The sequence below is a fragment of the Sturnira hondurensis genome, unplaced genomic scaffold, assembly GCF_014824575.4.
Source record: "Sturnira hondurensis isolate 20B ecotype Veracruz unplaced genomic scaffold, ASM1482457v3 Scaffold0020374, whole genome shotgun sequence".
Classification (NCBI taxonomy): domain Eukaryota; kingdom Metazoa; phylum Chordata; class Mammalia; order Chiroptera; family Phyllostomidae; genus Sturnira; species Sturnira hondurensis.
In genome coordinates this window covers 258557-282763 of record NW_028093005.1, presented here as the reverse complement: position 1 = coordinate 282763, position 24207 = coordinate 258557, and the positions used below count along the sequence as shown (strand labels likewise).

The 24207-nt window shown below is 52.5% G+C and overlaps 3 protein-coding genes across 4 annotated transcripts; 1 reads left to right on the top strand and 2 right to left on the bottom strand.

Annotated features, from left to right (window-relative positions):
- Positions 1–101: 101 nt before the first annotated feature.
- EMC6 (ER membrane protein complex subunit 6) lies at positions 102–2218 on the bottom strand. The gene is made up of 2 exons (XM_037029576.1): positions 2109–2218; positions 102–1891 (listed from the first exon to the last, which is right to left on the bottom strand). Exon 2 carries the CDS (start codon positions 1851–1853, stop codon positions 1521–1523), a length of 333 nt encoding a protein of 110 aa, XP_036885471.1. The 5' UTR covers positions 1854–1891; positions 2109–2218; the 3' UTR covers positions 102–1520.
- A 168-nt stretch (positions 2219–2386) lies between these two features.
- TAX1BP3 (Tax1 binding protein 3) lies at positions 2387–7153 on the top strand. The gene is made up of 4 exons (XM_037029575.1): positions 2387–2520; positions 5291–5410; positions 5777–5854; positions 6146–7153. The coding sequence occupies exons 1-4, from the start codon at positions 2482–2484 to the stop codon at positions 6281–6283; spliced, it is 375 nt and encodes a 124-aa protein (XP_036885470.1). The 5' UTR covers positions 2387–2481; the 3' UTR covers positions 6284–7153.
- A 492-nt stretch (positions 7154–7645) lies between these two features.
- Positions 7646–24127, bottom strand: CTNS (cystinosin, lysosomal cystine transporter). 2 transcript variants are annotated; one of them, XM_037029574.1, is made up of 12 exons: positions 23692–24127; positions 22869–23041; positions 22666–22745; positions 18550–18628; positions 17257–17341; positions 15988–16091; positions 15751–15882; positions 12979–13078; positions 12768–12887; positions 11515–11685; positions 9652–9769; positions 7646–9440 (listed from the first exon to the last, which is right to left on the bottom strand). In XM_037029574.1, the coding sequence occupies exons 3-12, from the start codon at positions 22724–22726 to the stop codon at positions 9307–9309; spliced, it is 1104 nt and encodes a 367-aa protein (XP_036885469.1). In that variant the 5' UTR covers positions 22727–22745; positions 22869–23041; positions 23692–24127; the 3' UTR covers positions 7646–9306. The 2 variants fall into 2 exon arrangements, with proteins under 2 accessions (XP_036885469.1, XP_036885468.1); XM_037029573.1 differs by lacking the exon at positions 22869–23041 and having other exon boundaries at positions 23692–24121.
- Between the last annotated feature and the right edge of the window lie 80 nt (positions 24128–24207).

Sequence of the window (24207 nt, the reverse complement as noted above, 5' to 3'; positions counted from 1 at the left end):
AATGAATCCCCCCTTCCCACTCGGAGAAGGCCCTGAGAGAGGACTGGGGAGCTCTGGAGAGGGGGTGCAAACTACTAATGCGGGCATCTTCAGTGGTGGTCAGATGAGGTACTAGGGGAGAGGAAGGCAAAGCTGTGGCCTCAGCTGCTTTTTGGCTTCATGTGCAAACATGCAGTCCAGAACCCAAAATGGAATTCCGGGGGCCTGGGTCCCAGATCCATTTCTATTACTGGCCATGGGCCAATACCATCTGCATAAGGAAACTCAAATTCAAGTTCTCAGATCCCTTCTGATCTGAAACTGATTACTAAAAAATCTAAAGCTGATCACATAACACCAAACTAAAACTTCCAAAGGCCTCCCCCAGTACTATCAGATTTTCCTCACTCACTCTTAAGAATCGAAGCCACACCCCCCACCGTGGCCCTCCATGTCCTGGTCCAGGTCTCCCTCATAGCTTCTCTGATGCTTCAGGTACAGGCTGGACTCCTTCCTGCCCAATGGCCCTCACATATGTGCCTTCTTGCAAGTACGCCCTTCTCCACACTTTACTTGACTGTCAGTTAACCTTTGCTTCTCTGTTAGTGCCTCAAAGAAACCTTTCTTGACCCCTACCTCCCAACCTGGGTTTGGCTTGGGGTTCCTGTGGACTCTGTTCATAGCATTTACCATCATTAAAGTATCTGTGAAATTAGGTGATGCTGTCTTCCCAGTTAGACTGTAAATTCCGGGAGCAACATGTTCACTCTAGACAAGCCCAAAGTTTAGTTTAAAAATGTACAGTCTGTTTAATTTTCAAATCTTAGAAAAGGACTTGAATTAATTTTTTTAAATGAAAATGACAGCTTGCTGTAACTAGGTGAAATGGAACTGACAGGACACCATTCACCTGAAAGCAGTGGTTCTGGGAAGAGAAGGCTGGGCTCTGAACACGTTCACTCAGCCAATACACAAGAGCAATTCGGAGACCTGCACTTGAACCTGGCTCTGCCTTTTCAAAGCTGTGCCTTCTCTGGAGCCTTAGGTTCATCAACGGGGGGCTACAATCACATCTACTCCATGGGGACATTGCTAGAATTAAATGAGACAATGGTTGTAAAACGTACAAGGCACGATCACTGGCATATAGGACACACAATGAACATTGTCATTAGTTCTTAGGGTGTTAACAGTGAGTTCTCTCTGTATTTACGCTAGGCAGAGGTCCTAGCGTAAATGCAGGGAAATTACAGACGGCTAAGCCTGAGTGCCAGCACTCCAGGAGGCAAAACTTGGCGATTCTGCAACCACGACAGACAGGGAGTATACGTTAAGGTAGGAAAAAACTCCGTCAAGTGTCTCACGCTTCATTTAATCTGACGAATATTACAGCTCTTCATCTTCTGATATAAGTTACTTATAACGTTACAGAACAAACAGCGAATTCAACAATTCAAAAACTAAGTAAGTCTACACGCGGTTAATCTCTGGCAACAGTCTTCCCAATCTGGTTTTTTAAAAAAGTCATCCCTGCCCCCATTTCAGTAGACGTGCACCATGCCATAGAGGAATGTCCAGAACAGGACGTAGGTGAAGAGGCCTCCGATGAGACCTCCTGTAAAGAGAGGTCTTCGTGACTTAAAATATTTGTTCCACCTCCTTCCCGCCTTGAGAATTAAGAGCAGGGAGAGCAGGACGGAGGCGAGCAGGTAGAAGATGAAGCCGTAGAGGCCCGTGAGGCCGAGGATGCCGGCCGTGGCCCCCGACAGCGCTGACACTGAGGTCCGGCAGTAATCCAGGACCGCGGCGTTGCCTCGCACTGCGGCCTCACTGATGAACGGCGGCCCTTCCCGCTTCGCCACCACAGCGGCCATCGTACCCGCCGGGGCTCAGCCTCTGCTTTCCCGCGGAGCTACGGAGAAAAACCAAGTTACGAGTGGCGCCCCGTGCTCAGCGAGTTGGGTCCATGCGGTCCCTCCCCCTGGGGCTTTCAAAACCTCGCTCCACTCCTGGGTGCTGAACCTTCAAAAGACGCTGAGAAGGCTGAAAGCTTGGACAAGCTCGGGTCAGTCTGGGGTGACGGGGCGCGAGAGCACGTCTGCATTCCCCGCCCAGGCTCGCCCGATTACCTGGAACACGGCAGCAGATAATCACTTGGCCTTCCCTCAAACACTCTGAGGTACGGACCCCCGCAGTGCCATCTTGCTCTAGAGACTGCTGGGAAGGCCCAGACTGCCCATGCGCCAAGCCCTCGCTCCCGCCCTCTAGCGCGTGCGCCGAGGGTCTCCCAAGCACGCTCCGCCTCCACCTCGTTTTACTACGCACCCACTGGGACTTCCGGGAGCCGAAAAGCGATCCGGTGGGTGATTGGTTGGAGATTTGTTAACTATTCATGAGGGGGCGGGCCCAGCCAGGAGGCCTTTGTTAACCAGAGGGCGCGGTTCCGTAGATTTTTGCTGCGGGTTCCGCGGAGCTGTACTTGGTTGCTAGATTGGGGTCGAGATGTCCTACATCCCAGGCCAACCGGTCACTGCCGTCGTGGTGAGTGCGCTCGCGCGGGTTCCTCCTCATCGTGTCTTGCTCCCACTTTGCAGAGCGGTAAACTGACAGCCCAAACAGGTTGACAAAGCTTCAAGCCCGTGGCTCCTGCAAACCGCGGCAGAGCTTCAGTCCCGGTTCCAGCCGCGGTCTCCCCAACCGTGTAAAGAGACGGCTGGGATCCAAGAGCCTTCTCAGAGCCTGGACCTGGCTAGAATCCGCGCGCTACTGTTGCTGCGTTGGCCTCCTTTCAGCCATCAGGGAGGGGAGGATTAAGGGGAAAGGCCGGGCTGTGGGAATCTAGAAAAGCTCTCTGGGCCTTCCTGGGCCTGTGATCCCAGCTGGGTAGCTGCAGGGGGCAGGCGCCGGCCCGGACATCCTTGAGTCGTAGCCTCTGGAATGAGGAAGTGCTTCCTCTACACCAGTGGGAGCAGCCACCCAGAGAAGGATCTGAGGTGTGGAGGAGTCCAAGGCCTGCGTAGCAGCCCCTTACCCCTCCTTCCTTCTAGCCTTGCCTCCTCGGACTCACCACCACCCCGTTGAGTGGACTCATACAACTGGCTTGGTTCTGCTCGGAACTTTTCCTGGATCCCCAGACCAGGGGCTAAGTCCAGGTCCCCTGTCTGGCACTTGGGGCTGGAGGAGAGACCTTTTGGGGTCAGATCAGGCCCCCATTTCACACCCCCAAACCCACTCCTAGGCTTGTCTTGGTCAGGTATTATTAGAATAAAGTGAGGGAGGCCAGAGCCTTAGTCCCAAAGCCAGTGCTACAGCTGGATGGGACCCGGAGACCAGGATGTGGGGGAGTGAGTCTCAGAGAGGTCCAGTGATGGCCAGCCATATAAAGAAGCACTTAGGAAGGGCCCAGCTCTCGGAGAAGAGAGCTGTTAGGCAGGCATTGGGTCAGGTGGAAGTCCCTGTTCTGGGGCCATGGCTGTATTATCTCAGATGGGTGTGCTGGGAGTCAGCTGGTGGTGTGTGAAGTCACTGATAAAGGTGACATGTGACAATGAATTTAGAGCAGCAGCTCAGGCCAGGGCTAGAAGGAAACATTACTGGACTTGCTGAGAACTGTCCTAACCTTCACCCTGGCTGTAGCCACCTGACTTCCAGATCCCTAGCTACCCCAGAGAGAAGGGGCCAGGCTTGCTCCTTAGCTGGGATAAATATGGGTACAGGTGAAGAGCCAGGGAGGGGTCAGTAATCCACCTGACTTCACCCAACAAGTTAGTGACAAAGCCTTGCCTCCTAGCCCAAGGGCCTGTATTCTTTTTGACCTTGAAAGTGGGTCAAAGGTATGTGTTGGAGGTGGAGCAGGCCTGCAGGAGCTTTTGGGCATGCGGGCCTGGGTCCAGTGGGCCTTTGGGATTATGCTTCCTGTTCCCCCTCTGGTGTCATGGTTGGTTCCTGGGCTTTCCTCATAGCTGTATGCCCATGACCTCCCAATTCTAACACATTTGAACATGGTAGGTGGGGTTTGGCCTCTCTCTTGTTCGACTGGGGATGGGGTGGGGGAGGCTTCCTCCCGGGCTCCTGTGATCTCTACATAGTTACATCTTGAGAATGTTAAAACCATTTCATCCTCTTGGATGACCCAAATGGCTCCTGGCACTCACACTCAACGTGCTTCTCCTCTAGGATCTCCATCTGAGGTGTGGTTGTGTCCAGCCAGGCCAGGTGACCAGATGTTGACCCTGAGTCTGTTGATCTTGCTTTCCAAGTAGTTCATGTCTCCTGGCCTCTACATCCCACCTCTGAGAGATGTCCATTTTCCTATTGAGTAGTCATTCTAGCATCAAACCTGATCACAACCAGCCCTACTCCCCGACTCCTGATAGCTCCAGTGGGCTCAGAAGGGTCAAGTGGCCAAACTCCTGATAAAGTCCAGATAAAGTCAGCTTTTGCTTTTTCCCTGTTTCATGTTAAAACTCTCAACTTTGGGGTAGGGTGATCTGGTCCGATTCCTAGCATCTGGTGACTGGAGCATGGCTGCTGAAGGCTTTGAAAGGAGCCTGGCATAGTGGGGACCACAGCCGCAGAAATGGTGGTAAAACTCTAGGATGTTCCTCTACCTCCTACTCTGCACAAGAGCAAGGTTCCGGGCTTAGGGAGAATCCCTATCCCTCGGAGCCAGTCTGCTAGTCCTGGTTTTCATAGCTGTCCTGTCTGGCTCCTGCCTCATCTCACCTCCCAGTTCTGGTCCTACACTGTACACCCTGGTCTTATGGACCTGTATCTACAGCACCTTCAAGCCTCTGTACCTGTTTCTTGACCGGACAGCCCTTTCTTCTTTCTGTGTGAGTTTGAGCTTCACTTTCCCTGAGCATCTTCAGTGTTGCCCTTCATTGGGCTGGCTCAGCAACCTGAGCAGCCTCAGCAAGCTGCTTGCATTTTATTCCAAGGTCTGACCCCTCCTGCCCTGTGTGGTCCCTCCCCTGGGACACAGGCCACCATCCATAGCAAGCAGTGTCCTGGGTCTTGGGACATGAGGGGCTTAGAGCATGTGTGACTGAGACTGATTGATGCATGAGACAGAGGAAGGGGGCAGAAGTTTGGACAGAGGATTGTGTGGGTGGGTTGATGTGGCTGAGTTGAGTCGCAACCTCCCCAGCCTCCCAGGTTGGTGACCAGCTGGATTTGTTCAGGGGTCCCAGGGCCCCATCCTCCTGGCATGGCTGAGCTGTCCCAGCAGCCTGAGGCTGCTGAAGGAGACAGACCAGATTTGTTCTCCATGTACTCACCAACCCCTACTTCATTTTTTTTTCTTTGCCAGCAAAGAGTTGAAATTCACAAGTTGCGTCAAGGTGAGAACTTAATCCTGGGCTTCAGCATTGGAGGTGGAATTGACCAGGATCCCTCCCAGAATCCTTTCTCAGAAGATAAGACCGATAAGGTAAGGGGAGGGTCCTGGGACCTCTGCACAAAGAGGCCTGAGGGGGATGTCTCTGCTTCCTGGGCCTTTGTGGAAGGAGCAGACCTCTCATCTCTCAAATAGTCTTCTCTAAGAAGGGCTAAAAAATGATCTGGTGGGAATAAGTAGGGGTAGGGGTGAAGAGTGGGCCTCCCAGCCCTGGGAAGGCCTGTTCAGACACAGCCCAGGGACAGCAGGGGCTGGAGCATTCATGCCCAGGGGCATGGGGTAGGCTTGGTGCAGGGGTGGACAGCTGGACGGCTGGGAGTATGCTGTGCTGGCCTTTGCTCTGTGGATAAGAGGCCAGTCCAGAGAACCTAGGGCTTGAACTGGGCTGTCTCTTCCCAGGGTATTTACGTCACACGAGTATCTGAAGGAGGCCCTGCTGAAATTGCTGGGCTGCAGATTGGCGACAAGATCATGCAGGTAATTAAAGTCCCAAAGGAGGAAACAAGGCTTGGGTCTGAGGGAGTGGGGCTGGGGCTGTGCCTGCCTCTGGGGTCACTTGGGAGACTCACCGAAGCCATTTTGAAGAAGGCTTTTTTGAGCCCACGCTGGCCTTGCCCCCAGGGGAAGCTGGCTGTATTCTCTGTGTGTTGGCTGTCATCCTCTACCTTGGGGGCATCAGCTTGTGTAACCCAGTCTCCCCAAAGCCCAGAGTATTTCCAGGTCCCAGAGGGTGGGTACTGAGGTGGCTGTCTTCTCCCCCTGGTTCAGGTGAACGGCTGGGACATGACCATGGTCACACACGACCAGGCCCGGAAACGGCTCACCAAGCGCTCAGAGGAGGTGGTGCGCCTGCTGGTGACGCGGCAGTCACTGCAGAAGGCGGTGCAGCGGTCCATGCTGTCCTAGCGGCCTGCCCAGGTCCCGACGTGTGCCTGCCTCCTCTTGTACGGCGACACTGCTTCCACAGTCTGCTCCTCCTCCTGGCTTCTGCTGAGTGCTGGGCCCCCGCTCAGAGGGGAAGATCTGGTCCCAGAGGCCTGACCTGGTCTGTCTTCCCCTCCCACCAGGGGCCCAAGGCTCTGGGACCAACTCTCCTTCAGACACCAAGGACTGGAAACAGTGGCCTGGAGCTGAGCTGTAGTGTGTCTGAGGTGACCATAGGCTCGGTCCCCAGACTCTGCCATCTGGCCTCAGCAATGTCCAGGTGAGCAGCAGGTTCCACCTCTGAGAGTGGCCACAAAGCTGCACAGTGCCAGGTGGGGCCAGCCTCCCACACTGCCCTGGCTGCAGGGCTCGGTCCTGTCCAGTCTCAGCTCCGAAGTGCCTGAGTGTCCCACGCCTTTCCCTGTTGCGCAGGGGTGGGGGCATTCTGCACTGCCAGAGGCACTACGAAGCTGGCCAGGATGGGAGCCAGGCTCAGAGGGGAACGATTGCACACGCCCCACCGCCCGATGGCGCTGGCCTTCCCGAGGTTTGCCTGCTCACAGGATTTACACAGGATTGAGGCTGACATTTTAGGTCAGTTCTCAGGATTGCCCTTTTCCCTTGTGCCTGTGGGTTTAACTTTTATATATTTTTAATCACAATTTTGATACAAAGCATTCTTATCTCACTACTTGGAAATGCCAGTTCTACTTTTGAGTATAGTATACTAATTCAGTCTGGGAATAATGACTCTTAACAAGTCAACAAGCCTTACTTCAGTCACTGTGGAAATGGGGCAGTAGGAAGCCGCCCCACACCGAACATCTTGTGCCCAATAAACGGTGCTGGAATTCACAGGGCGTCTTTGCTGAGGCACAGAGGTGGGCTATTTGGGGATGGAGTACGGAGAGAGCTTTGGCTGTAAGGCCGGCTGAACTGGCCCCAGCTGCTCTGGGATGCAGCCCCACTATTCCTAAGTCTACCTGACATGGTGCTTGGCCTGGCCACATCTACAGTAAAGTGTGGGGGCACTGTCACTGCAAGAGGGGCAGGGAGTCCCCAACTTCCCTTGTAAATCTGGTCTCTGTTTCCACCCAGGAAAAGACTCATGGACCCCAATGGGCTCATGGGAAAAACACTCACCCCCTAAGACTCCGAAGAGCACTCAGTTGATCACAGCTAGGGATGCGACCCCAAGCGTTCCCAGGGCTTGCCACCTGATGGGATTGGGAAGAATGGGAGAGCTCCAGGCTGTCTGGCTGGCCCGCCACTGGCTGCGCTACCAGCTCTGGGCATTGCTGCCACATGCACACCCACTGCCAAGTCAAATTTTTGAAGTCCCCCATTTTTAAAGTGTGACATCTGGTAACACACTGGTTGGCCAAATTAAACAGGCGTGCATACTTGGTCAGGCTACCATTTCTGATTTGGGGAAACAAGATCTAAACCCTTTGGTATTTTTATACCTGGGTATAAAAATATACCCAGGAAGAATAGAAAAATCAGTCATCCCTCCACTCCCAGGGGTGGCCAACTCTTAAAGGCCTTCTCCATCCCTGGCTCACAGCCACGCCTTGAGCAGTGTGCCTTTGGTAAGGCACAGATATGGCACCCGTGGGACCTACCTGGCCCTAAGCAGGCAGGTGTCTTGCACTACCTGAGAGGGTTCCCTGATGAAGTGCCAGGTTGGCACGCAGTCACTGCGGGACCGGCAAACTTTACAACCTGTGAACATCCTTACGCGAAGTGAGTGGGGCTGTCTCCCTAAGTCCCAAGGGGTCGGTGCTGAAGCCAACACACCTGCTTCCTGAATCTGGCACACGCTCAGCGTACGAAAGGAAACAACTGGTTTTAATTCAGGATGTAACTCACACTGAGCTTGTCGTAGGAAGTTGAGAGTGGACTGACTGACAAACTCAAAGCATGTACAAGGCACGTCTGGGAGCTGCCCCTGCACCCAGAAGGACAACTGGTTGGGTTGGGAGGGGTGGGGACTCAGGACCAGGGTTGGCCTATGAGGGTTGTGTGAGGTGGTCTTAAGTCCTTATCTTAAGGCCTCCTGAACAGCCAAAAATTGGTGAGCCTCAGAAGTCTGGGGGAAGTGAAGGAAGGCAGGCTGCCCTCCCACCCAGGGAGCTTGGCCCACCACCTGGCAGGTCCAACAGGCCTCTAAGGCACAGATGGGCGGAGGGACTCACATGGGGCCCCTGAGTCTGGGAGAGGGGAGGTAGGCAGCCACTCCCAAAACATCCCTCCAAAAATTCCGAAAGGGGTGTTAGTGGGACAAAGATCCAGAGGGTGTTGGATGTGAGCCCAGTTCAGAACCAATCTGTTGAGCACCTCCAGACCCAGGAATACTGCATCTTTACTAGGCACTGGCCTGGGCCCCCTGTGACTGCCGCTGTGAAAACGGAGTTATGGATAATGTGGCCTTCAGAGAAGGGACCCCAAAGTCCTAGCCCCTCCACCACTGCCACCAGCACCTCTCCGTCCACTGGCCACAGCACCTGGCTGCTTAGTCTTTAGGAACACGGCAGTGGCACCAAAATTCCCTTGGCTCTCCCACTGCAAGGTGAGTCCTTCGAGCTGCTCCCTGACACACTGGGTGCTCGGGCAAGGCCTTCAGCTCCTAGCTCAATGTCCAATCCTGCTTGGGATGGCTGTCAGGACCTGTGGGTGCTGCCTGAAGCCTTAAAGAGAATAGAGATGGCAACGGCAAGTTGCAGGAGGGCCAGGTGACTGGCCAAGTAACACCCGAGAGGGCCACCAGCAGTCTGGCTGTTAATCTCGGAGCACAGTCAGGTGTCTGTCCCAGAGGGAGCTTTCTCCCCGGCCCTGGAGAGTCGTGGATGAAGGCAGGCTGGTTCATGTTAAAGGCATTTGACCCTGAGGAAGAGAGCGCTTCTCCACTGTCGGAGTGTGGAGCCAGCCCTTCACTCTAGACTGATTTTCCAGCCTTCCTCCTGGGCCCAGGGCCCAGGCCATTTACACTGGGGCCCTGCGTGCTAGTTCACCCGCTCATACCCTGGTTTCTTTCTGTACAAGCAGAAGTGCTGGATGAAGAAGACAATATCGAAGAAGATGGAGAAGATGCCGAGTCCAAACTTGGTTGGGTCTCCAAAGATCAGTGTCCACTGGTCTGTTAACAACCAGAGGGGACAGAATTTGGTTTTAGGTTGGCAGCTTGTAGGGCTGTGGAGGGTGAGGGTGGGGGCCCTCCCCTCTTCAGGAAACCACAAACCCTCCAGCTGCAAATGCCCCTTGGGGATCCAGGGGCTGGGACTGCTAGGATGACCAAGCTGTGGGGCTGGGGAGATGGGGGTAGCCCCGCTGCCTGCTGACTGACTCACCATTGTTGTAGGACTGGAGGAACATCTGGAGGAGGCTGAAGGAGCCCCCAGTGAAGTCCAGAAGCACGTTGCCAATGCTCCAGCCCTCGGTGCTTTTGTAGACAAAGTTCATGTAGGCCTGGGCACACAAAGCAATGCAGGGCGGTGAGGAGGCTGGGTGGCTGCCTCACGCACCTTGTGACTGCCGCTCCAAACAAGAGCGGCTCTAACTCATCCCACTCATGTGCTCCAACCTCTGCTCCAAGGAACACAGTGACCTTTGGGCTCTGACAAGCTTTTGACAGAGAAGTCTGGGTGGGTCCTGGGGTCTCGGCAGTAAGCACAGTATACAGCCCCCCTCCTCCCACCCCTGCACCACACAGCTCCAGGGGAGGGAGGCTGGCAGGCTGCTTCCGCATCTTCCTCATTCCTCCCTGTTCTGGGACAAAACTTCATTGTGGCTTTTCAGCCACTCGGGTTTTTGCATCTCCAGTGAAGACTCTCCCTAAACTCAGCCTGGACTTCATGATGGACTTGGGAATGTGGCTGGAAGTCTGCCTGCCTGGTTTGAAACGCCAGCTCCACCACTGGAGCTTGGTTTCCTTGGGAAAAGTATCTGAGTTCCCCCTCTGCAGAGCGTGCTTACCTCCCGCCCCAGCCCCGCCTGAGCTCCCGGCTGTCTCGGGTTTCCCAGGCCCACTCGGGAGCACACCCACCCCTGCTGCCAGCGCCCCACCCGTCCCTCCAACACCAGCACCCTCTGGGCTTCTCTGACTTGGCTTCATTAGTGGTCTCCCAGTCGGCCATCAGCCGTGGCCCCTTTTTGGTCCTCTCCCTCTCTATACTTGCCACCACCTCTCCTGTCACGGGCAGTTTCAAATGTCTCCATGTGGGACTCCTGCCTCCCAGGTTTTCCAGCCCCAAGCTTCCCCACATTCAGGGATTGAGGCCCCACTTCCCTCAAGGCCTTCCCCGACTCCAACGCCTTCTTCCCAAGTCCCCCAGGCCCAGCTTCCTTCAGCCCAACACTGCTCAGCCAGGTCTCCTCGCTGCCTCCCGCACTTTTCTGTCTGTGTCTTTGTATAGGCTGCCCTGAGCCCGGAATACCCTCTTCTCTGGTGTCCACAGAATTATGTCTTGTTCATCCTTAAAGGTCTGGCCCTGTTTGCAGGCCCTCTTGGGAGACTGGCCCCGACTCTGGCCAAAACAGTTTCCTTCCTGAGCCCATGGGACACACGTTTCCTTGTGCTGGAGAAGCTGACAAGGGGGCTTCTCCACCAAGAACGGGGCAAACTGAGCACCTCCACTAAAAAGTGGCGTCTGCAGTTGGCACTACTTCATTTCTGACCCTGTCCCGGACCATCCAACTATGGGGAAGACATGTTTGATCTGAGTAGGGCTGACTACTTTGGGAGGGGGTTGCTGAGGGCCCACAAGGAGACCCTGGATGGGACCTCGGAGAAAAACCTCTCTGGACAGGAGTCGAGGTGGTGGTAGTGGTGGGCTCTCCTCCCACCTGATCCTTCCCAGGTATCCTGCTGCTGCTGGTCAGGGATGTCAGTAATGGGACGCAGAACGGATGTCATTAGCTGGGATGGAGACGGAGTGACCTGCACAATCCGACTCTCCCAGCTGACTGTGAGCTCAGAGGAGTCCCCACTGAACCCTCTGTGTGACTTCCAGCTGCAGGGAAGAGCTGGCAGCGGTAATGGGCAGCTTCCACCGCCACCCCCCCCGCCCGCCCCGTTCCTGCTGGGCTCACAGCTTCCACTGAAGCTTTCCACCAGTCTCCCCACCCCAGCCAGGAGTAGGTCCCGGGGTCTGTATTTCACTGACCCCTCGCCCTGATTGCCCAGTGAAAAGTAAGGCAGGCCCTGGAGGTACCTGTGGAAAATACTTGACCAGTGTCACTGCGAGCTTGATGTAGGAGAAACAGAAGAGGAACTGCAGCCATGAGGTCACCCCGACTGCAGCCAAAATCATGACGATGAGTGCGAAGAGCCACGCGAGCACCAGGAAGCCAATGGCAGGCCAAGACACATGCTGGTCACCTCGCTGAGGATGAGGTCGGGCGGAAAGACAGGAGTAGGTGGGGTGTGGGGGAGGGCACAGAGAGCCCAACACCAGCACTGCCCCTGTCACAACAGCGGTCTCTAGTTTAGTCCTTCTTGGACTTCCAGAGTCCATTTCTTCTTGTTCCCACAATGCAGAATGAGTGCTTCTCAGAGCCCACCAGGAGCGCCAGGTGTTGGGGACGGAGCCCAACACCTCATCCCAGCCCTGGCTTGTTCCACAATTCAGAGGGCGCCTGGTCGTCTCTGCAGTCTGTCCCCTTCCCCTACCTGTCCCCAGAGAAGGCCTCCTTCATCCAAGATTCACAGCAAAGGGTAAAGAAACCTAGGAGACTCATGAAGGTGGTGCCCAGGCGGCCCCTGGCTGGCCCTGTGCAAAGGGAGCTCCCAGAGGGATGTGGAGCAGCCACAGGGAAGTGAAAGAAAATGCACGCGTTAGTGATCCTCTGAAACGCGGCCTACAACACCCTTTCCAGCTGAAGCACCAAAAAACCCTTCTGGAGACAGTTGAGTGCAGGCCCCTCAGCTCAGGTTCCAGACCCCCGAGGACCTCTTGGGACCCTCATAAGCCTACTCTCCACAGTGGAACCCTGAACCCTGGCTACCCCCATCTGTTCCCGGTTCCTCATTGCCACCTGGCCTCAACAGTTCTATCCCCCAGCTGGGGGGCCCCACCCTCGCCCTCTTCTCCATGGCCAAGGGAACTTGACTCATCCCATGGACCACAACTGAACACCACTTCCTTGATGCTCTCCTTCCCCCTCCTCACTGGTTGGGCCACACCTTCTAAGAGCTGTCCATGCTCTCCCCTTGCTCTCAGCTCTCAGCCTGCTGGGTCATCTCTGCCTCTCTGTGTCCCTCACCCCAGACCTGTAGGTAGGGGACAAGAGCTTGTGCTCAAAGGGTGGTCTCTTGGCCCAATAAGCAAATGCTGAGTGAACAAACACACGTCCTTTTTAAGGGTATCCGTGTCTTCTGCAGTAAAGCAGCAAGTAGGGGTGGCAGGTGGTGGTGGTGGGTGCCGGCCTGGCAGTCACAGGGGGAGGTGGCAGTTTCATCCCTCACCTCATACAGAAGGCACTGTACCAGGACCACCAGGGTGAGGGCGACAGCGTGCAGGCTGAAGAAGACATCGTTACTCTCTACGGGGTTCACTCCATTTGGGTATTTGAGGAAAAACTGCTCCTGTTAAGGGGGTGGGGAGAAGCTGAGGTGAGAGGGGCAGCCAGGACATGGAATGACGTGGGCCGGCTGTGGTGGGCAGGCAGAACCATACCTTGATGTATGGCACCCAGAAGAGGCCGACGTTGAACACGCTGTAGGCCATGAAGCCCATCAGGTTCAGGGTAACGAAGTCAAAGCTGAGACCAACCACACTGTGGGGCGGGGAGATGGAAGACAAGGCAGGCTGGTAAGCAAGACTTGGCCAGTGAAGGCCTGGGAGGGGCAGAGCTCCCAGTACAGGGGAAGGAGGGCCTGGCTCCCCCCAGCAGATCTGTCCTTATGTCCTTAGGTCCTCCTTCATGGCCCAATTGATGCCACCCAATCCCACCCTCTTGAGAACCAGCTTCCTCCTGCCTCAGTCCTGGTCCCAGAGGGAAGTCTGGAGGCCTTCTGCACAAAGGAAGCCTCCTCCTCTCGTTGGGGACTCCCAGTGCAGCAGCCCCCAAAGAGGCTCGAGGGACTGCGGGAAAGCTGGTGTCCCTGCTGTAGGAAGACACAATCCCAGGCCCACTTTGTCCTTCCTTCCATTGATGTATAATCAACACACAACATCCTATACATTTGGGAGTACATCATAATGCTTTGGTATTTATATACATTACGAAATGGTCCCCATGATGTGTGGTTACCATCTGTCGCTACACAAAGTTATCACAATGTTACTGATTACACCCCTGTGCTATACCTCACCTCCTCCTTCACAACTGTGAGTTCACACCTCTTAACCTCCTTCACCTATTTCACCCCCTCCCCAAATGTCTCCCACTCAGTACCCACCAGTTTGTTTCCTGTATCTCTGAGTCTGTTTCTGCTTTGTTTTTAGATTCCACACGTAAGCAGAATTATCCAGCATTTCTCTGACTTATTTCACTTCGCTTATCTTCTGGGCCCACCGATGTTGTTGAAAATGGCAAGACTTCATTCTTCATTCTGGCTGACATCCCTTTGCATGTATGTGTATCTTCTTCGTCCATTTGTCTGTCCATGGCCACTTCGGTGGTTCCCATGCTCTGGCTACTGTAAATCATGCTGCGGTGAACCCAGGGGTGCACGTATCTTTCCAAACGAGAGCTCCCATCCTCCTCAGATGGAAACCCAGAGGTGGAATGGCTGGATCACATGGTGGTTCTGTTTCTAACTTTTTGAGGACCCTCCATACTCTTTTCCACAATGGCTGCACCACTTCAAATTGCCACCCGTGTCTATGAGGGTTCCCTTTCCTCCAAGTCCTGGACAATACTTGTTGCCTCTTTGTTTCGTTGGTTTCTTCGCTGTGCAGAAAGTTTAGTTTGAGGTAATTCCACTTATTTTTGCTTTTGTCGCCCTTGTCTGAGAAGATATATCCAAAAAGAAAGCACTGCTAAGACTAACCGATGTTGAAGAGTTTACTGCCCATGTTTTCTCTGACTTCTGTGGTCTTAGGTCTTACATTCAAGTCTAATCAAAATGATGTAAGACACTGGTCAGATTTCATTATTTTGCATGTCTCTCTCCAGTTTTCCCAACACCATTTATTGAAGAGACTGTCTTTATCCCAATATAAGAGACTGTGTATTCTTGACTCCTTTGTCATAGACTGACCATATATGTGTGGGTTTATTTCTGGGCTCTCTATTCTATTCCATTGATCTGTGTGTCTGTTTTTGTGGCAGCACCATGCTGTTTTGATTATTATATGCTTACAGTATAGTTTGGTATCAGGAACGTGACATGTGACACCTCTTCTTTGTCAAGACTGATTTGGATATTTGGGGTCTCTGTGTTTCCATACTAATTTTAGGATTCTTTGTTCTAGTTCTGTGAAAAATGCCATTGGTAATTTGATGGGGATTGCACTGAATCTGCACATTGCTTTGGTTAAGTAAGGACATTTTAATAGTATTAATTCTTCCAGTCCGTGAGTATGGTAACTTTCCATTACTTGTATCTTCATCAATTTCTTTCATCAACATCTTATAGTTTTCAGAATACATGTCTTTAACTTCCTAGGTGTTTTAATTTTTTCATGCAGTTGTAAATGGGATTGTTTTCTTAATTTCTTTCTGAAACATTGTTATTAGTGTACAGAAATGCAACATAAATGAATTTTCTTCATGTGTAGTCTAGATGCCTTTTAAACCACCGTTTCCCTTGAAGAGGCCCCTTAGTAACATCCCTGCCTGCTGCAGGTCTCCGCGCCGGGAATGGGATTCCCCTCGTTCTCACTCTCCATCCCTCCCACCCTCTCCAGGTGGTCCCTCTACCCTGTGCTGTGCAGAGGCTGCTCAGTGGGCCCTCAGTTCTTCTTTGGCAGGAACTACTCTGTGTGTAGGTGTGTACTGGTATGTCTGTGGGAGGAGGTGAGTTCAGGGTCTTCCTACACCTGTATCCGAGCCTGGCCGCCCCTCTTTGTTTTAGTGTTCATTATGTAAAAAAATATTTTTTTTATCCCACTTTGTTTTTAAAGTCAAAGCAGAAGGCTTAATCTCCCAGGCTGAACAATCCAACTCTGGTGCTGTAGTATGACTTGACACTGATTCCTCCAGGGTTGGACTGACCAAGACGAAACGTACTCAGGTTTACTTCACCTCCACCCAGCTCATTCGCCACTTCACTGAGAAGCCTCATTTTGTTGCTTTCACAGGAAGTAGCTGAATTTGGCAAGAGATCAACTGCCCAGTAGTACAAGTGCTACCACAGGCTCTCGGAGCTTTCAGATCAACAACTTTCTAGAAAGGGCAAGAAGAGAGGGGGGTAAAGTCTGAAGCCATGCTACCTACAGCCTTGCTCGAATGCCAGTCACACTGGCACCAAATGAACCTGCACGTACAGCTCAGCAGATTACCTTTTCCGCCTCCAGTTCATGATCACCTGAGGGTAGAAGGAAACAGACCAGGCTGCAAAGTAGATCCAGCCAATCACCTGGTTTATGATGTTAATGATGTTGCTGTGGATCACCAAGAAGCGTATCCTTGGCCTAGGAAGAATTTGGGGACCAGGATGAGCTGAGGACAGGTTCCTGAAGGAAAGCCCATGTGCCCAGCACCCCAACCCCTTTCTCAGAATTTAAGCCCCAGCTTACCCAGTTTGGTTGGAATGATTTCTATGTAGAAAAACAGTAATTTGTCCTACATTCTGAGATGTCACTTGGAAAGAGGATTCTGTCACTCTGGGAGGCACCACAACCTACGAGGAAAACTGAATTTGATCCAGTGCCATGTTACTGGAACTTTACTGAGTGTCTAGCTCCAGGCTAAGATCACACAGGTCCCTGTATTCCAGGCACTTACTAACAAAAGGAAGAAATGTTGGACTAGCCAGCTACCTGGAACCCCTCATACACCTGTGTATTGACTTTCTGAGCAGAACTCGGTTCTGCCCTCAGGCTCCCCTGTCTTATCTCTGAGGGAAGGTGGGATGGCTCTCTTCCTGTGGATCAAGCCCTCAGAGAGCTGAGGGCCAGAACTTGCTGTTAGAACCAAGGGCTTTTCTTAGCCTCTAGCAAGCCTTATACTCGGGGCAGGAGTTGCGTCTAGTAATGTGTGACGTTCACCATGGGATGATGAGACTCCCTTCTCCCACAAGGTCCTTTTAGGTGAACACCCTTCACGTGACATTCTTCAATAAGGACTCAGAGCCAATCTGCAGCTCCTTTCCACAACCACACACACAGGGCTTCATGAGGTGCTGCATGGTTATCAATTTCATCCCTGCATTCATCTTGTCTGTTTATTTTTAAAAAAAAAAAAACCCTCATTCACTCTATACTGCTTCCCCTATTGATGTTTTTCTAAATCTAATTTATCAGTGATTGGCTCAAATCCTTGGTAAGGCAGAAACAGGGTACGTATTCATAGACAAATGCCTAAGGGCTGTGTAGTTACTGCTGTGATATCAGACAGTCTCTGGCACTGGATTTTGGAAATAACACTCAACCAACAGAATCTCAGAAGTGCTTTGCAAAGTTTAACGTGGACCCCAATCCTCCAGGGATCTTCTTGTTCACATGCAGATTCTGAACCAGTAGGCCTGGAATGCGCCTGAGATTCTGCATTTCTAAAAGGTTTTCAAGCAGGGATGACGCTCCTGGTCCATGCACACCCTCGAAGCAGCAAGGTCTTAGAAAACTATCTTAAGAATTTCTTCTACATTCTCAGAACCATTTTCTGTCTCAGAGTTCTTGCCATCACTTTCCTAATTCCATCTCCATGGCACTGGACACCCACCCTCAGAGACCAGCAAATCCCAGAGCAGAGATTTTAGAATGATGAGACAGGGCAGCCCGTGGTACAAAAACAAGGTGGACTACTTCCAGAAGCACTCAACCCATCAGTTACGGTTCATTACTTACTTCATCAGGGAGTTCAAGGATAGTAACATTCTTTGAACGAAATGTGATTTCAAAAGTGATCACCATGGTTGAATTTAACGGATGCCTGTGGGGGACAAGAGTCTGATTACTACTGAGAAGGTGGACCTGGTGAGATCTCAGCCAACTTTCTGGATTTCACATGGGGCCTGTCATTTCTCCTGCAGTCAGGTGAGGAAGTGCTATGTGCTCATCCGGAGGGGTGGGGAGGTGGCTCCCGGCTCACAAGGAGTTTTCTATCTTTATCTGGAGATAAAGATCCCTTTGGGGCTGGGTGAGACCATGAGAAGGTGTGAAAGTGGCTATGAATGCCAAACAGGGTGTCCAGAGGCTGACAGGACTATGACATTTGCTCTGGGGCGGGGGGGGGGGGGGGAAGGCTTACTCGGGTCTGAGCCGGGAGCAGTGTGTCCCCAGAGAGCTGTGAGCTATGTCTGACTGTGAGCAGCCCATGGGGGCCTCCAGCCAGGACTCAGAAGCCCAGAATTACTTTGAAGGGCAGTGGGAAGCCGCTCAAAGATTCTGGAAAGGGAGAGTTGTGGTCAGGGGACGACTGTCAGATTTACGGGGGGGGGGCAACGTGCAGAGGTGGCAGGGGCTAGAAATGGGATGCAGGTCTGTTGGGGAACTGTGGTACTGAAGATTTGGTTTGAGAGCAGACTTCCCAGGAGAGGTGAGGAAAAGGGAGAAGGGGAGAGAGAGGGGGACAGGGCTCCTGACCTTCAATGTCAGGAATCCCTGTGACTGGGAGGCAAAGGCGGGGCAAAGCAGGGGAGGACACAGGAGGGGAGGGAGGCTCTCTGGCGCAGCTGGACTTGGTCAGCACCCTCATGCCTGAACCAGCGGAGGTCGCCAGACAGACTCTCAGACGAGGAGAAGCACGAGAGTTGCACAAGTGGGATCCACCAGATGGAATCATTCCCGCTTTTGGAAGTGACCTAAGAAGCACTCGGCTTCTTACCTCCTCACCTTCAGGGCCCTCTTCAAATATTTAGAGCCTTGGAAAGGACCACTTTGAAGCCTGGCATCACCTACTGGTCACTCAAGGACTCTTCTCAGCTGGGGAAAAGGCTTCTTCCATGGGAAACAGGGATTCAGCAGATGGGGAAAGAGAGACTTTGGGACCTTGGTCTGAAGCCCAGGGCGAGCACTTCTCTTTCTCTGGCTTCTCATAAAGTGAAGAGGCAAGAACGTAACACTTGAAACATGAACAAACTGAGCTAGCTGTGGGGTCGGCGAGCTGGGCTGAGGACAGCACTGGGCCTGGGGACTTACTGAAGGGTGATGCTGACATTGGCTGAGGTCCCATTTTCCAGCTTCACAGTGGGAGGTACGGCAAGGTTGACTGCCGACTCTGGAAGGACCCAAATCGATGGCATTAGTCATTAGGTCAGAGAACTTACACCCAAAAGGAGAGACTGGGATAAGGGCCCCTGACACCCGAACTCCCGAACTGACTCATGATAAGCCCTATCTTCTAGGTGAAGGCAGGGAGGTTCCGAGAGGCTAAGTGACGGGACTGGTACCTGAAGTTCTCCTTAAGCTCTTCCATCTCCTGCCACCAGAGACTGAGGGAGACACAGGCCTGAGCAGGAGGCGCTGTAGCTTCCTCCTCCCCAACCCGACAGGCTCTGAGGCTATGCGGCTGAGTAATCCAGAGTGTTAGAGTCACGGAGCCCAAAAACTGTCACGAAGGAATCTAAACCATGCTCTGGGTTTAGAAAATTGGACTTGAGTCACCTCTTCAGATCACTCGTCTTCGAGTGATCACTCGGCGTCTCTTGTCTTTGTGGGGCTTCAGTGGCCCTGCAGAACTGGTCCAGCCCTTCCTGTACTCAGACCCATAGGGCCCAGCTAACCGGTTTCTGAAGAAACCCTTTAGGGCTCCCGTATGAACCTGAGCCCCTCATTCACTGACCCTCTTCCTGAGGCTGCCTCTGCTGGGGACCGGGGGAAGACTGATGAACAAGACACACCGTTTCACTCTCAGGTACCTCTTCTTGGCATTAACTCAGAGAAGGTAAACGAATAGGCCTCCGGGGTAAGGGAAAAAGCAGGTTTGGGAGGCCAAATGCCCTAGAGCAACTTGGCCACAGAACATGAGTGAGTCAGCCTCTCTCTGACCTCTTCCTGCATTCTTAGGGGCAGCCCACACCCCTGATCCCACCCCTGCTCCCAGGTATGCTTGGCACCTGTCCACCTTACCTCCCTTACCTCAAGGCCTTCAGGATTATGCACAACATAATGTGTGATTATGAGTCTAGATGGGAATAGGAAGAGGCCCATCTTGATGAAGATGGTCCTTGCTGGGTTAGCAGCTGCAAGCAGGGCCCAGGGCTCTCTCTCCCCAGACCCATGAAAGGCAGAAGGTGAACAAATTTGAGGTCTCAAGTTAGAAGGGCACTTAGAAGTTCTCCCCAGGCTGATCCTCCCTCTCCACACTCCTCCCTGGCAGTTTCTCTTCCTCTGACCAGACACCGAGGGACGGTGACTCTGCTTCCTCCAAGGGAAAGGCCCAGTCTGGAACTTGAACTCCTGGGCATGGCTCTGCTACCTGGGACCTTTGAGACCCACCTGAGCCACTTTCTCCTTGCTAACTGTGCATGCGTGAATGCAGACGCAGACTCTGTCCCCTGCCTGCAAGTCTCCAAGCTGACTCCACCAGGGTTCCTGGGTGGCGTGCCCCCTTGCTGACCCTTGCAGAGGCCAAGCTGTTCAGAGCAGAGAAGAATGGTTCTTCCCTTACATGTAACCTCAGGGCTTGGAGGCAGCTTTAACAACTCTGCCTCTTCTTTTGCACACTCTACTCTCATAACAACCTGCGTCTTTGTTGTGGGCTTGCACAGCTGGGGTAGGCCCCTGCTGTTACTTTCTTCCTGGAGCTGAGGATACCAGATAAGCAATATTGTGACAAGACAGAGGACGGAGTTGCTGAAAGTGATACCAGGCAGCTGCCAACATCTCTGGGCCCCCAGGGCTCCACTGGGAGTGTGGTCAGGGTGAGTAGTGGGAGAGCCCCACGGCCTTTGCTCTTCTACTGCCTTTACATTGTAAAAGAGGAGGCTGTGAACTTGCAAAAAAATTGGTCCGAGGAATGTTCCCTTCCTTCTTACTGCCACTGACGACAGCAGAGCTCAGCAACTGAGACTTGGCTCTGAGGTCAAGCAGATCCATCCTGGCCCTGTCACTTCTAGCTGTGTGACTATGGGCAAGGTTCTTAACCTCTCTGAGCCTGTTTCCTCGCCTTTAAAATGGGCAGAACAGTACACAGGGCACCCTGAAGATAAAGTGGTGATGTTTGTGACTTTCCACGGGGCCAAAGTGCGCAATAATTGCTGTTCACTATTCTTAACATCATGGAAACAAGGCATGGGCAGTTTGTAAACTCAAGATGGGAGGCAGTTGGCGAGCTGGCATTGTACTCTGGGAAAGCACATTTTTAAGTTGAGGCAGGAGTCTCTGGACACAACACTGGAATTACCAAATGAGTCCTAATGAGACCAGGCCAAGTTTCCTCTAATGAGTCTGTTTTACTTTTCTTTTTTTTTTGGAACTAATGCTTATTGGCACTTCCTATGGTGCTCCTGACCCCACGCCAGCCCCTCTGCCGCTCTGTTAACTCCCAATCTTGTATTATATCAACGGGGAGAGGTGGCCACTTCAGATATAAGAAATTGAGGATCAGAAGAGGGAAAGCGTCTTGCCCGCACAGCTCAGAAATGGTGGTGGCAGGATTCAAACCTGGGCCTGTCTGGTCTATACCCCAGGTATTTGCCACTAAATTGCAGTGCCTCTCAAGGTTCTGCCCAAATAAGTCACACACAAAAGACTCTGCAGGCCAGTCATCTCACTTAAGGCCCCCGATGATCATTTCCCAAAGCAGGGACAGCAGGCCTGGCAGAATGAGGTCAGAAAGCCAATTCCAGTTAACTTGATTGCACGGTGGTTTCCACTGTTCATTATAATGACATTCAAGACAGGAGGCAAAGTGATAGCAAGGACCCTGCATAGTAGGGACCCTTTGTCACTTTCTAGCTCTGTGACGTTGGGGAAGACTTCTATCCTCTCCGTATATTTGAGGTGGATTTGCTTTTCTCCTCTAGAGCAATGTGTTAGTATTATTAATGGGGCTTTAAAAATGTCTTATTTATGTAGTTTTAGAGAAAGTGGAAGGGAGGGAGAAAGACAGACAGAAACATTAATGTGTGGTTGCCTCTTGAGAGCCCTGTACTGTGGACCTGGCCTATAACCCAGGCATGTGCCCTGAATGGGAATAGAACTGGTGACCCTTTAGTTTGCAGGCCCATGCTCAATCCATTGAGTTACACCAACCAGGTCCAATGGAGCTTTATTTAAAGCCTGCCAATGCATACGTACATATGCATACTGGGGCCCTAGTCCCAGAGAATATGACCCAGCAGGTCTGAAGTGGGGCTCTGGCATCTGTACCAGGAAACACCAGGCTTTCTAGTTTGACCTTTCCTTTCCTGGAAACTGCTTATCTGCGAGGTGTGACTGTATAGTGACATGATTGATTTTTTAATGAGCCTGGAAGCACTGGTCAGTTGCTTGTGTTCACGGACACGTAAAAGGCCAGATAATTGTAATGGTGCAGCCACTGTGCCTGGATTTTGGGAAGCTTCCGTCGGATTTGTATCATTTGCACAAGATTAATTTGAAATCTTTAGTCAGGGTTTTTTAAGATCTGGTTTTTGACAATGGCCTGGGGTCCTAGAAGTGCTCAACACAAATTCTCCTTATGGAAGGAATTTCAGCAACATTTTGGGCAGTGGGAGAATTAATAGAATGCCACAGGCCTCTAAAAACTCTGCTCTACAAGGATGTACAAACCCTGCTGTTTTTTTTTTATTTCTGACAACCAGCTAGTGTTCTGTGAGGCCTCTAGCCCTGTTCTTTGGTCCCTCCTTAAGGGAAAGGTTTTCTCATCTTACAGGGGGATGCTGGGAAGACTCGTTAGGTGTCAGTGGCCTGGCAGAACCAGGTGCAACAAGGTGGCTACGTCACCTGCTTCTGCAGCATCTCCCAGAACCCAGTACTCCCTCTGTGGGGTCCACGGGGCAGGAACACAAGCTGTTCTTTATGGACATTATCGCAGATTGTTGGAGCTCCACAGTATGATTTTGGTGACACAGACAAGGTTATAGAGACATGGGGCAGAAGACCAATTATTTATGGAATCATCTGGCTCCCTGTAAAACTCCTGGACCCCAGACCTGGGTCTGCTCCACACCCAGTGGCTGCATGAGCAAGGGCCAGGCAGGTACATGCACTCTGGACAGTCCTAAATCCTTGGCCAGAAAAAGGTCGGGCTACTCACTCTATACCACTATTTCCCTCTTTACAAAGCTGATGACCTATTTCTAAACTTACCACACTTCTCTATTAGCTTCAGGGGGGAAAGTACAAAAATAATCATCCAACTCCTTATCATGTTCCTCGATTTCAAAGAGCTAGGGAGAAAAACAAATAGCAAGAGAAGTTCAGGTTAAAGTAGGATCAGCTCAGCAACAAGTGGACATTATAACCCCTGGAACCCTGGCATGAAAAGTTCATAAATGACTTCCACTTCATACCTGTGACCTCATGGGCTCTATATCGGCAGCCTGAAGAACAGGACTCCAGGGAGGACTTAATCGTTCTTTGATATGTGGGGAAATGGGCTCAGAAAAACTAAGTGGGTTGTGTAAAGTCTCACTCTGAGGAAGTGGGCAAATACTGAATTCTTCTCTCAACTGCTTCTTGCAAGCTACCTAACAGAAAGAATGCAGTTTTATTGGCTGAGGTCTCTTCCCCACCCCCCAAAGTTATTAAAACCGTGGTCTGATATTTGACTGTGTGAATCTATAAACCTTAAGGAAATTAATTTTACTCTCTATCTTGGGATAAGAGCTTAAGGGTTGTTATTTTCCTTAACACGGTTGAAAACGCGCAGCTGTCCTTCCTTTTTTTCAGCCTGAAAGCCCCGGAGGGCTAGGTAGGGTCTCCTCCTGCCCACTTTTCCGGAGCCCAGTTCAGAGCTCAGCACGCCAAGAAAAGATTCGGAATGGTCCCCCCAGTCTCCCACCACCGAGACAATCTGCAAACTCCGCAACTCAGATTCAGGCGGCACCCGAGCAGGAGGGGAAGGGGCTCGGACATGCTCTGGGGTAGTCACCCACACCATCTCAGCAACCCGGTGAACCCGACCTCCGCTCACCACCACCCGTCCCCTCGAACCTGAGGACTGTCCGATGTCGCACGGCCGGGGCTAGTGGCAGGGGATGGAACCCTGGCGCGGCTGAGGGTGCTTGGATTTGAGGCAGGCTGCCCAACCAGCTTGTTGCACCAGTCTCTGGGCTTCATAGAGTCAACCTGGGAAATGGGTGGGAGGCTGCGGGGTCCGCACGGGGTTCTCACCTGAGATCCTCTGAGGCTCCACTGGCCGACCACACAGGACGTAGGAGATATACCCGTTTCTCCCGCCCGCTGGACTTTGTGTGAGCTTGGGCCTGAAGTCACGTGAGCTGAGTCACCTGATTTACAGAGTATATATAGCCACGCGATGCACTCCGGGAACTGTAGTTTTAACGAATCTTAGCTGGACAACTGGGTGGGGTTGGAGCGGAGCGGAGGGGCACAGGCACCTGGGCGAGGATGGCAGCTCGGTGGGAGGCAGTAGGCTCACGCCGTAGGGACGCATCCCAAGGGCCTGTCAGCAAGCCTGCACTACTTGTGAGAGCCTATCCTGGTGAAGAACCTGCTGTCACTGTCCCTGCACTCCAGCTCCATGGGGTGGTGCCCTCTAGGTCCCGCCTTCCGTTGCTTCTCCGCCTATAGCCGGGCCCATCGCGAGGGTGCGTGGGGCCCCGCCTTTCCTCGACCAATTGGAAGACGAGCAGCCTCCGTTTTTCGGTGTAGCAGCGGGCTTGGCAA

Coding starts and splice junctions, on each gene's coding strand:
- EMC6 (XM_037029576.1), bottom strand. CDS start 1,853: ATGGCCGCTGTGGTGGCGAAGCGGGAAGGGCCGCCGTTCATCAGTGAG.
- CTNS (XM_037029574.1), bottom strand. CDS start 22,726: ATGATAAGGAGTTGGATGATTATTTTTGTACTTTCCCCCCTGAAGCTA. Junction 12,888..12,978: donor TCTGGGTGCCATACATCAAG/GTATGGTTCTGC, acceptor CCCCCTTAACAG/GAGCAGTTTTTCCTCAAATA. Junction 11,686..12,767: donor TACAGTGCCTTCTGTATGAG/GTGAGGGATGAA, acceptor CCTCATCCTCAG/CGAGGTGACCAGCATGTGTC.
- TAX1BP3 (XM_037029575.1), top strand. CDS start 2,482: ATGTCCTACATCCCAGGCCAACCGGTCACTGCCGTCGTG. Junction 2,521..5,290: donor AACCGGTCACTGCCGTCGTG/GTGAGTGCGCTC, acceptor TTTCTTTGCCAG/CAAAGAGTTGAAATTCACAA. Junction 5,855..6,145: donor TTGGCGACAAGATCATGCAG/GTAATTAAAGTC, acceptor CCCCTGGTTCAG/GTGAACGGCTGGGACATGAC.